The sequence below is a fragment of the Myotis lucifugus genome, unplaced genomic scaffold (genome assembly GCF_000147115.1).
Source record: "Myotis lucifugus unplaced genomic scaffold, Myoluc2.0 scaffold_3, whole genome shotgun sequence".
Taxonomy (NCBI): Eukaryota; Metazoa; Chordata; class Mammalia; order Chiroptera; family Vespertilionidae; genus Myotis; species Myotis lucifugus.
This window is the reverse complement of record NW_005871051.1, coordinates 3,326,606-3,338,730: the sequence shown is the minus strand read 5'-3', so window position 1 is coordinate 3,338,730 and position 12,125 is coordinate 3,326,606. Positions and strand designations below refer to the sequence as shown.

At 45.4% G+C, this 12,125-nt stretch overlaps 1 protein-coding gene and 1 long non-coding RNA gene across 2 annotated transcripts in view; one reads left to right on the top strand and one right to left on the bottom strand.

Moving 5' to 3' along the window:
- CCDC150 (coiled-coil domain containing 150) overlaps positions 1-3,245 on the bottom strand; it is a 42,385-nt gene extending 39,140 nt beyond the window's left edge. The window contains exons 1-3 of the mRNA XM_014461048.2: positions 3,210-3,245; positions 1,533-1,696; positions 68-288 (exon numbers count right to left, since the gene is read on the bottom strand). Of these exons, the coding sequence (XP_014316534.1) occupies positions 68-288; positions 1,533-1,696; positions 3,210-3,221 (397 nt within the window). The 5' untranslated portion in view covers positions 3,222-3,245. The remainder of the gene's footprint in view (positions 1-67; positions 289-1,532; positions 1,697-3,209) is intronic.
- A 286-nt stretch (positions 3,246-3,531) lies between these two features.
- On the top strand, positions 3,532-5,787 carry LOC106698201. Its single transcript, XR_001349480.2, has 3 exons — positions 3,532-3,621; positions 4,435-4,485; positions 5,662-5,787. It is a non-coding gene; the product is annotated as an uncharacterized LOC106698201 (long non-coding RNA).
- Positions 5,788-12,125: the final 6,338 nt, after the last annotated feature.

Here is a 12,125-nt window from a genome sequence, read left to right as displayed (position 1 = left end):
GAAGGAGAAGCATCGTCCACTCATCAACACGCACACAGCACCACACTCCGACGGCCCTCCTCTCTACCTGCTTTCTGTGGATTCATGTCCCTCTCCGTTTGCAGACAAAAGATATTCATCTTCAAGGACTGGATGAGGCTTTCCAGGTGGCACATTCGATTCACCAGAAACTCACAGTTCTTCCATAAAATATCCGTTTTTCCAGAACAAGTTACTTCACTCTGGATGGGGCTAGTGATGTTCTGGTTCTCAGGTGCTTCTACACACTTTGGGGTTTCAAACTGGTTTCTGGACAAAGATCCCAAAACAACAAAATTATGCAATGCAATGGGTACGACCGGGATCGCAACCAGCGAGTCAATGCACTATTTCTACTAAGAATAAAAATTACACTTAGTTAACAAGCAACTGTTATTCCCTCCAAGATTAAATTTAGAGAGCACTATTAAGTAAAAACTGTGTGGGATGGGCAAAGATCACTGACTTTTTAATGGCTGCTTATTTCAATATGAACTTGTCATAAACTTTTTCTATGTAAAAAGCAGTGATACATAAAACATGGTAAAGTCTAATTCTGTAACAGTGAACTAAGAATTAAAGTTAGCATGGAAGGAATATACTCACATTTTTAAAAAAATATTTAAACAAGGCTAGAATAAACGCTCCTTTTCTGTTCCTTCCTACTCAACATGTATAAACATTTAATCTTTAACTGCTGAAGAGTTTTTTACTCTATGGGTGCTATAATACCAACTAGACTAATTTAGGTCTTTATGAGAGGCACACGGGAAATATAGAGGCACACCTCAGAGATACTGCAGGTCTGGTTGCAGACCACAACAATAAAGCAAGTACTACAATCAAGTGAGCTGTAATCCTTTTGTTGGTGGAGGGACTAGCCTTCAATTTGAAAAAAAAATGCATTATTTAAGAAGTGCAATAAAACAAAGTGCAATAAAACAAGGTATGCCTGTGTGCACTTTTAAATAAATCATACCAGTAAATTGGATATTGGCTGGTTTTGCATCTAGATTTCTCAGGCCATTGATAATCCAACATTTAATGGTAATAACTTCTTTAGCAGAACAAGGGGAGAAAAAAAAACACAATTTTTTTTGAGTACCTCATTCTAAATTATAAAATTTTGACTTAAAACCTCTCTTTTCATTTACAATAAATCTGGGAAAAGAAAATGACCATCTTAATGGCATGAATCAAGTTTAGATGTCCACCTAACCTAATAAAGCCAATTTTTGATTTACAAAATAAGAACCAAACTTTTTTCTCATTACACAAAAAATTACATGTTGGTTTTAAATCAGGTGTCGACAGTAAACGGGATATCGAATATCTGTTTAGGGGAATCGTGGTAGTAGCTCTCTCACAGGATGCAACTGGAAGCTATTCTTTCTCAGTTCTTTTGTAAACACCTATTTCGTCTGCCAAACAGCGCACCCTGTGACTCCGTATTAATAACCAGTGACGCGAAGTTCTTCAGCCTGCAGCGAGCGAGTTCATGCCTCACTTGTTACCTTTTTGCACCGAAGTCCAACATGATTAGGTCATCCCTCAGAGAACTGGTCTGTTCCTCAACGATCCTCATCCTCTGCTCCAGGACTGTGACTGTTTCAGAAGCTGTAGCACTGATGTGGGTTGGAGAGACAACGGGTCTGGTTATCGTAGCTTCTATATGCACCTGAGATTAAAGTCAGGACGTTAGTGCAGTAGCTTCTATTATTTTTCAACACAGCCGCCGCCCCTTCCTGTGGTGGCACTGCACGCCCCTGTCCTGTTGAGCTCAGAGGTGGTCATGTGTCCTGTTTTGGCCAATGAAATGTGGGTGGAGCTTAAAGAGATAACTTGTTGTTCACTGTCTCCATCTCTCCCCCGCCCTCCCCGCCTTTGCATGAGATGGGCAACATCCCAGACAGGGCCTGCCAGATCCCAGAGGGAAGATGACATGAAGCACAACCATGACATCCAGTGCAACTGAGCAAAAGCTTATCCTATATAATAAAGAGGGAATATGCAAATTAACCCTCACGCCCTCACAAGATGGCTGCCTACGACCAGGCCCACAAGGGGGTTAGTGAGGGGACTGAACAGCAGGCTGTGTGGGGTGACCAGGCTGGCAGGTGGGGGGGGGGCAAGAGGGGTGACCAGGCTGGCAGGAGGGGCAGTTGGGGGTGACCAGGTCAGAAGAGGGGGCAGTTAGGGGTGACCAGGTCAGAAGGGGGGGCAGTTAGGGGCGACCAGGCTGGCAGAGGGGGCAGTGGGGGGGGGGGCGTTAGGAGCAACCAGGCAGGCAGGGAGGGAGCAGATGGGGGCAACCAGAACCAGGCAGGCAGGTGAGCGGTTAGGAGCCAGCAGTCCAGGATTGTGAGAGGAATGTCCGCCTACGGGTTTAGGCCTGATCCTCGAGGGGTCCCGGATTGGAGAGGGTGCAGGCTGGGCTGAGGGGACCGCCCCCCACATGCATGAATTCTGTGCACTGGGCCTCTAGTGTTGTTTTATAAGCCACTGAGGCTGCTCTGTAGTCTGTTACTGCATCACAGTCTCTAGCCTGTCCTCTCTGCCACGTTCAGACACATCAGGACCTAGGATTTGGCTGTCAGAGTTCCAGCCTCTCTCATCACCAGACATTTTCGCTTCACTGGATAACCGAGAACAGGAAGGATTCGAGGACCGAGGGTGACAAGTCAGGGCCGTGAGGAGTGTGTGGGCGGTCAAGCCGAACAGGGTCAGATGCTGCACCTCCTCCATCTTCAGCGCCTCGCGCAGGGCACGGGGCACTGGGGGGGGAGGCAAACCCCGGGGCAGGTCCCGGGGCCGCTGGGAAGAATGTCCATTCCTGGCACCCGCGTTCTCACAGGCGGGCCGGGGGCAGGACAGGTGACCCCACCAGCTCCATCCGCACCGCCATGGCTGTCCCGGAGCCCGAAGCCTCCCCCAATGTCAGGCCGGGACTGAGGCTTCTCCGGGCCTCCCTCCGTCAGCCGCCGCCGGGGCGACGCAAGACCTTCGCTTCCGACCGGCCTCGCCGGCCTCCCATGCAAAGGCGCCTTGAAGCCGCGTCCTGAGGTCCGGAGACAAGACCGGACGGGGCCCACGAGGGGGACAGGGGGCGGGGGCGGCCTCTCCGAGCCGCAGACTCCCTCCCTCGGGCCCGCACCCGCGCTCGGCTCAGCCGCCAGGGCCCCCAGCCTCACCCCACTGTCCATCGGTCCGCCTGTGGCTCCGCCCCGCAGCAGGAGGGCCGGTTTCCATAGACCTAAATCCGTGTTTTAAACCAACCCGCTCCCCGGCGCGATCCGTCCCATAGGCAGGCGCGCCCGCGGCAGGGCATGCCGGGAACTGTAGTTTTCCCGGCCCAGGAGGGCCCTCCGCCCGGGGCGGGATCCAGACCGGCATCCGGCATCCGGCGGCGCGCCCGGGACGCGCAGCCCGTGACCCGGATGACGACAAGGCGGCATTGTGCCCGCACGCGGGGCACGCCGGGACATGTAGTTTCCCCCCCGTCCCCTCCCGGAGTCCCAGGTTCGGCTCCTTCTGCAGTTAGTGGTCCGGTCCCCGCGAACGCGCGGCGTTTGGGTGATTCGGCGAACAGACACCCTGTGGCAGGTGAGAGTCCGAGATCAGAAAACGCTTTCCGTTTGGGGAGGACGAAAGGATCAGGCAACTTCTGAACAGAAAAGAACACATATAGTTTATGAGCATAAAAATGGGTAAACATACGGAGTTCACACATTCTTCCCGTTAAAGGAAAAAAACCGAGCTCCTTTTCATCCTCGCCTGTGCTGGCCAGATGGAGAGGAAAGCGTATGGAATCTGCTCGCTTGTCTTGTGTCTCTTCCGGGTAAAATGGGAATATAAGTACTATATCTTTGTCTCTTTCTTGTAAGTGAACAGATATTTCTGAATCTGTCAGTAGCTAAGACACGAAAAAAAGTATTGAAAATAAAGCTGCAGCCGTTTCTTGGTTCTGCTGTCAGATTGGGGGTTCGCACTTAACCCGGAGCTTTCTACGGCGAAAAGACCACACGGCTTTGCTTTTCATGAGCTGCACAGAACACCTGTTACCACCGCCAGGCCGATCCTTGGGGCGCAGCTGAGCAGAACCTCAGCCCTCAAGTGAATGCAGTCAGATCCCGGATGGGTCCTCCTTTGCTTAGCAAGGGCCTGACTGCATCGATCTGGTTATTCTATTTGCTGCGGTAGCTGCGCCTCAACGCGAGAGGGAGAGAATGTCCATCAAACCACAGCTGTGGGACATGTTCATCCAACGGCGAGCCCCTTCCGCTGAGAGAGAGAGAGAGAGAGAGAGAGAGAGAGAGAGAGAGAGAGAGAGAGAGAAGCGCCGCAGACACTATGCAGAGGAAGGGGCCAAACCAAGCTTTCGGTATGAAAAGTGGGGGGAGTAGTTTTCTCTTGCAGTGACCTCTGATTTAGCTGCAGAGCTGAGGCATATGATCCAAACACTTCGAGGTAATGAGAGTTTTCACCTTCTCCTCCAATCTCCATATGAAGCAGCCGTCAGGGAGCTGTATTGATTAAATTTAGTGCCTTTCTTTTTCCCTACCATCCAGCAAACCATATAAGCACTTAACTCAAGCACTTACAGCGTTAGAGAAAAGAATATGGTCTTCCGTAAACTAATTCATCTGCTAGAGGACCAGTCTGGATACCCAAGAATTCATTACATTAGAAGTTTGTTTTATTGTTTTAAGTGCCCGCTTTTTCCTGATTTCCCTCTTGATTTTCAATTGATAAACATTTTTATATTGTTGACCCCATTCAAATAACAAGATCTTTTCACATGGATTCCTAAGATTATTCTTTTGGTCTTAATAGGATAATACATAATAAGGAAGAAACATTAGTGTTCTCTTTCAAGTGTCTCACACAGTTCAGCTGTCTGATATTTCTGATTGAGTAGTAATAACAGTGTATATCATCTTTTGAATCTGTGTGACCTATTGCCTCACTTGATCCTAGCTGTAACCTGAAGATGTAGTGCTTATATTCCCATTTTATCATTGAGACCACCAAGATTTGGAGAAGTTAAGTAATTTGCCTAGAGCCATACAGCTAGTAAGTGGCAGATTGTTATTTGGACTTGAGTCTCTCTCTCTTCAATGAAACCAAAAGCTAGTTCTTCGAATGAAAATCAATAAAACTCATAAACTGTTGACTAGGCTGGCCAAGAAAAAAAGAGAGAAGACAAAAATTATAGAGATTAAAAGGATAATGAGGAAAGACTATAAACAACTCCATGTACATAAATTGACAACTTAGATAAAGTCATTATGAGAGACAAACTAATTAAACTCACTAAAAAATAATAACCTAGTAGCCTATACGTATTTTCTGTTTTCAAATTTATTGATTGTTTTCCCTTCTTATGTTTATTATTTAAACCAGAGCACTTAGAGAGTAAAAGGGCACCAAGACAAAAAGCACAAACTGGAAATGTTGCAGGAACTCAAGACTATATGGTCATCCTGCCTATAGGATATGTGGAATGGGAAAGATCATGTCTGTCTCTTAAAACCACATAAAGAAACATGCACATAATACATATCTTAAAGAACGTTAAGTTAAATGTAAGAGATGTATTCCGATAAGTATTCCTGAAAGTAATAATATTTCTCCTTGTTATAGTAATAAAGAATGAACCCAGCCCTTCAAAACACAAGGCTCTGAGATAAGCTACAGGTGAACCGTACAACAAGGATGTATCTCCAAAATGTAGGAAATTTCAGGTGGTGTAAAAAGTGGAAATTAAAATAACATTTCATCCAGACATTGAATGCTAAACAATCAATTTATAAATCTTATTTCTCAGGATCTGTTTCTTTATTGCTATAGTTCCATGATTTCTTTATAGATATTTCTTAATTATATTTGGACACAGATGGTACCTTGCTACAATTGTGGTAGCCCCCTACAGAATATAAATATATATTCCACTATAAACATTCAAATTGAGATTAAGGGATCATTTGGATATCTTGGTGAAACAATTATTCGATGGGAAAAGGCTAAATCGTCATAAAACATTATTTGATGAGATTATATTACCAAGTAGAATTGTTTCTCTTCTGGCCATCAACAAATAGAGAAATCCATATGCATGTTGCTTTCTTCATTGTTTCCCCATAACAATCAGTACAGAAGACCCATAAGGTAATACATCCAATCGCACATATTGACAATAAAAATCAAGCTTCTACATTAGCTCTAAAGCACATGTTGTCTCTTGAAACCTTTGACAGCTTGGCTGGTTTCATTTTTTACCCTCATATACTCTCTTCCTGGAAAGCATCCTGGCTTCTTAAAATAGGTGTTCATGGAAAACATTCTCTTGAGCTATAGTGTTACCAAGAGTCAGTTTCTTTACTTGCATAAACTGAACATCTTAATAAAGTAAAAAAGACTGCTGTTTCATCCTATATAATAAAAGGCTAATATGCAAATTGCCCCCTCAGGAGTTCGACCACCAGGGTTATAAATAAGGGAAGAACATGAATGTTACCAGTACATTTAATAGGTTACCATAATATATCTGGTTTAGTTCTTTATATTTTGTAGTCAGAATTTAGAAGAATATTGTATATTGTGTAAGTTAAGGAATTGTATAAATTAGATAGCAATGTTAGTTTTTGTGGTGTTATAGCAAGTGACCAAAAGATTTGAAAAAGAAAGGGTATTGGGGTGATTTCTAAGAAGTAGGAGATTTGTTTTGGGATAAAAAATGTTCTAAAAGTGGTTGTGGTGATAGATGCACATATAAATACAATAGAATTACACACATTCAATGTGTGAATTATATGGTATTTATTTAGCCATGTCTTTTCCTTCCTCTTTTCCTTCCTTCCTCCCTTCCTTCCTTCCTTCCTTCCTTCCTTCCTTCCTTCCTTCCTTCCTTCCTTCTTAATCTTATATGAGGATATTCTTTCCATTGCTTTTCAGAGAGTGGAAATGAGAGATGGGGAGAGAGACAGGGGGAGAGAGAGAAACTTCAATTGGTTGCCTTCCACACATGCCCTGACAGGGGCCCAGGGATCAAACCTGTAACCCAGGCACATGCCCTTGACTGGAATTGAACCCGTGACCCTTAGGTGTGTGGGCTGGTGCTCTAGCCACTGAGCCACAATGGCCAGAGCGCCATCTCTTGTTCTTTGAAACTGCCCATACCTCTGTAAAGTTCCTTCATTCCCTTGCTCTCATTACCCTGTTGAGTGTGTCATCAGCTTCTTGCTGGGATCCTACCCATATTAGGATTGAACCATAGTATATCTTGCATCTGGACATATACACATAGAGAAAAATGTTACCAAATCCCAGAAATTAAAAAAAAAAGGATGGAAATGATATGCACCAACTTCAGGTAGTGGTTATTTTTAGAGGAGAAGAAGGAAGACAGTGAGAATTAGGGTTTACTTAGCTATATATAAACTGTCATCGTTCTAAAAAATAGTATCGAACAAACAAAAACTAAAATAAATATGGCAAATAATTAATGCTTTTTAAAAATCAGTGATGGACATATGCACGTCTCTTTTCTCTTTTGGAAAAATTAAGAAATGAAATGAAATGAATCTTATTTCAGATTGAAGCCTGTTGGTAAAAGCAGCTCCTCTGTGGGATAGGTTGGGGGGACATATGAATGGAGATTTGGGGTACATGGACTAAGGAAGGGAAAACAAAGCCTGAACATTGAAGGAGCCCTTACTTATTAAAAAAAATTAGCTGAGTCTATCCACAGAGCAGCCAAGCTGAGCTCCTGTTGTTCCCGGGAGATGATGTGATGACATCCCTCATCTTCCTTAGAGTTCTCATGGCAACAGTGTCTCGGAGACATACCGGCTCTTGCACAATGTATATGCAAACAGCCTTGGAGTAGATTTAACCTGGAGGCTACCCCAAGGAGAAGTGTCTACCAGCCCCGGCTGCTTCGGGTTTAGAGAGGAAAAGAATCCAGGAACAATCCTGTCAGCAGCCAGAAAGATGGTGAGGCTGGCCAGGACTGGCCATTAGAGGTGTTTGCTTTAAACCCCCACTTCCTGAGCTAGAGGCAGTTTTGCTCACTACTCTATGGCTCCAGGTCTCTTTCTGGGTTCCTGGAAAAGTGGAAGTGGTGGGCTCATACTCTACGTTTTCTGGACCTCCTCTGATTTTTCATCATCTCTACGACACACGCAGCACCTGACTACACCCTCCCTGGGGTTCGGCCACGCTGCTGGTGTGGGATGGACTCCACTTCCATCTGTAGGGCTAGGTCCCTGATTGATGGAGGCCTAAGCCAATGAGCCACTCTATCCCAGCCATCAACTAATTTAAACCAACGGGACCTCAGGAAACTTTGCCGGGGCTTCAGCAGAAGGAGGTGTTCCCTCTGCCTATGGGCTTAGGGTAAGAAGGATGCAAGGGAGATGGGGTTGTGCAGCCAGCTTGCTACCGTGAGAGGAACCAGCCTGGTGATGAAGTTCCCAGGCGGCCGAGGCCCCCTGGGTCCAGCGTTCCAGGTAGACCTGGAGTCAGGCTGTGCCTGGAAGAATGAGTCACCAGCCCGGGAGGAGAGGCGGCCTGTGGAAGCTGGAGCAGACAAGGATGTGGATTCTCCCCTCGGGCCTCCAGAGAAGGCGGCCTGATGATACCAGGACTTTTCGGTGCAGTGAAAGTGACTGTAGCCTCTGACCCCCCAGAACTGCAATGTAACGTGTGTATGTGTGTGTGTGTGTGTTGAAGCCATTACCTTTGTGGTAGTTTGTGCAGTAGAAATAGGAAACCGATACACTACTTCCGGTCAAGTCCATGTTCTGTTGCCAGGGAAAAAGGCTTTATTAGTTTCTGCTGGAGTGGGAGGTCATACGCTTGTGGGATGCTATGTGTTCCCCAAACCCATTGCTGCTTCAGGACAGCCAGGTTACAGTCTCCTAATCAGTATGCCTCTTCTAAAAAGAGAATGGCCAAAAATAAAATAAAACAAAAATAAAAATAAAAAGAGCATGGCCTTCCTCCGTGCACTTTCATCTGGGACCGAGCGGGCTGAAAAGTCCCCACCTTGCCAGGGCATCCGTTCTCTAGCTCCTACGTGATACATCGTGTTGGTGGCAATACTGGGGGCAGAGGGGACTAACAGCGCCTCGATGCGCCACAACTTGAATTAACGAAAGGAAACATAATGCAGTTGCACCTGGATTTCAGAAAGTGGGTTAGCGAGTTCATAACTGTGTCAGAAAACCTCCCCCGGGAAGTGTGATTGTCATGAAGAGGACGGTTTAAAGAGGGATGTTTCACAATTTCCATCACAGCGTAGTTTTCTCATGTTGTTGTTACACACTGAACACTGGGAGATTTTGTACGCTGACTATCTTCATTGAAGTTGTAATAAAGCCAGAATTTTCCCCAAAAGGTGCTTCTTATGAAGTCCATGAATATTTTCCTGTTTCTTTTGAAAATGGGTGCGATAAATCTTATGTAAATCAACTGAACCAAAGCCATCTAGGCCTAAAATAATAAGCTACTATAGTTATTAGAAACAATTACACATAGTACTCAGAGAAGTGACTCTCCTTTCGAAGGTCAAGGCAAAAAGTAATGAAAGTCTTCATTGCGGGGGGGGGGGGGAGTTCTCATTAGTGACGGTTCTGCACGTTGTTTAAACAAAGTCCCTCTGGCCTGGCAACTGTTACCGGGTAGGACGGAGTTCACAAGATAAGCGCTGCTTTTAATCGACAAGCCAGAGGAGCCAGATGTTGGCTGGTAGGCTGAGCACACAATGCTTGTCCCCACTCATCAACATGGAGACAAAGTAAACAGAACCGCAATGGCCACGGGACACATCTTTGTCTACATGCAAGGGTGTGGGGAACTCTGGCCTTGGCGTCGTGGGCCGCTGGTGCCATTAGGCGGCCTTGGGTTTGGTTTATGATCTTCCTCCAGTCGAGGGCACTCTCTCCAGAAGTAGCCCGGTCTAAAACATTATTTCTAAGAACTTTTGTGAATGGGATTAGAGTGTTCCCATTATGCTTCATCTGAAAGACATCCAGAGAGCATGAGAGGCTAAGGTAAAATAGTTGTGATGCTGGACATGACTATTTCAGATAATGTCATGCTAGAAGCATTAGTACTGATAATGAACACCCCATTGGAGAAGCATGGTTGGTGGTAGTTGGTCAGTAGATCTATAGTGTTGTCCAAAAAAGGGAAGCTGTAGTTCTAGAAGTGGTGCTGATAAATAAAAAAAAAATTTAATTGAAGTATAATACAAATACAAAATGTGCACCCTTATTATAAATGTACTAGAGGCCTGGTGCACGGATTCGTGCGCTGGTGGGGGGCATGGCCTGTGGGGATCGCCCACTGTGGGAGCAGCCGCTCATCCCGGTCAGCCAAGCAGTGCTCCCACTGTGGGAGCACACTGACCATCAGGGGGCAGCTCCTGCATTGAGCGTTTTCCCCCTGGTGGTCAGTGTGCGTCATAGCGACTGGTCAACCAGTCGTTCTGGTCTTTCCACCGTTCAGTCGCTGGGCTTTTATATATATAGATAACGTGATAAATTTTACACACTAATCCACTTGTGGAACTAGCACCCAGATTAATAAAGAGAACACGGTTTCTCAGCATCCCCCCTTGTGGCTCTCTTCCAGTCATAACTCCCACCCCCGACCCAAGGTAACCACTGTCCTGACTAATAAATGGAATTGATCAACTTTCCTTGTTTTGTACTTATATAACTAGAAACATACAATCTATGCTCTTTTGTATCTGTCTTCTTCCACTCAACTTTATACTTGTGAGATTCACTCATATTGTTATTTAGTTTTAACTTGTTCATTCCCATCATTTTATATATTCCCTGTGAGTACTGTTTTTTTTTTGTTGTTCATGTAGGCATACACTTAAAGTGTATAAGAGCAATTCATTATGTCTGAATGAATTCACATGAAAACCCTTAAAAATACCCAGTCCTCTGGTTCTAACTCTGTTTCCAATGATGCAAACCTCTGATCTGTAATTTGAGACTCTAAATGGTATTATCCACGAGGAGGAAGAACTCTGAGCTGATGGCCTAGCAGTTCCTGGTGCCAGAGATTTCTTTCTGCCAGTTAATAAATGGAAGTCTGGAAATATAATTCAGTGTCCTATGAGTTTGTTTGGCATGAATGGGTTCCCGATGGCTGTGTCATCTCCAGGTGAATTAATAAAATCGAAACAACCCAAGCCTCTAAAACAGAGATATAAACTCTCAATGAATCTAGGTTTGAAATGGCCTGATGGAAATTGATCTGAGTTCTGTGGACCTGAACTCTATTGATCTGAACTGTAAAGACTTTCTTTTTAAATGTACTTCTGACTGTGTCAAAATCTGTCATTTCTCAAAGTGTAAATATCCCGGAAAAGAATGCCAGTGAGGAGCTCGGAAGTAATAGAAGGCACACTGTGGTGCAATGCAGAATGTCAAGAAGGTGTGGGCAGAGTTAAAAAAAAACTAACGAGGAATATTGAGGCATCCAGGGCCCAACCACAGTCAGAAGTCGCTACTATCCACAGGTGCAAAGGGACAAGGGGAGGCATTGATGTCCTGGAATCCAGTGAGGCCTGGAGGAGTGGAAGGGGGACTGCCTGTAACTGCATCACCAAGTCAAGGAGGGAGTTGAAAGCAAACACTCCAACCCCTTTCTCCTGCTACCCGCCAATCTTCTCTGTAGAGAGCGCCTGGGAAGGCGCATGAGCTGATAGCCGGCTGAGTTCAGTGGCGTCAGCAGAGCCACGTTCTGGAAACATACCTTGCCAGAGGCAGGTATGTTGTCAGCCTGACCTTTAGCTCAGGCACCAGGGGGTGGGATTCATTCTCTAAGTTCAGCCAGGTGGCAGGAACGGACACAATTATCCGGGCTCAGCCAGGAGTGACATTTACAAAGAAGCCACAAGAATGAAGAATTGCAGCTTGATCTTTAACCATGATTTCACATAATTTCCTTTGTCTAATACTTTAGTAAAACGCCCTGGTATCAGGCTGTATATAATAAACGTGCTGTACCAGCTCTGGGTCCCTGTCTCTCCATCAGAGGCCCGCATCCCACCTGGCCCCAGCTTTACTTAAAGTCTTTGTGTC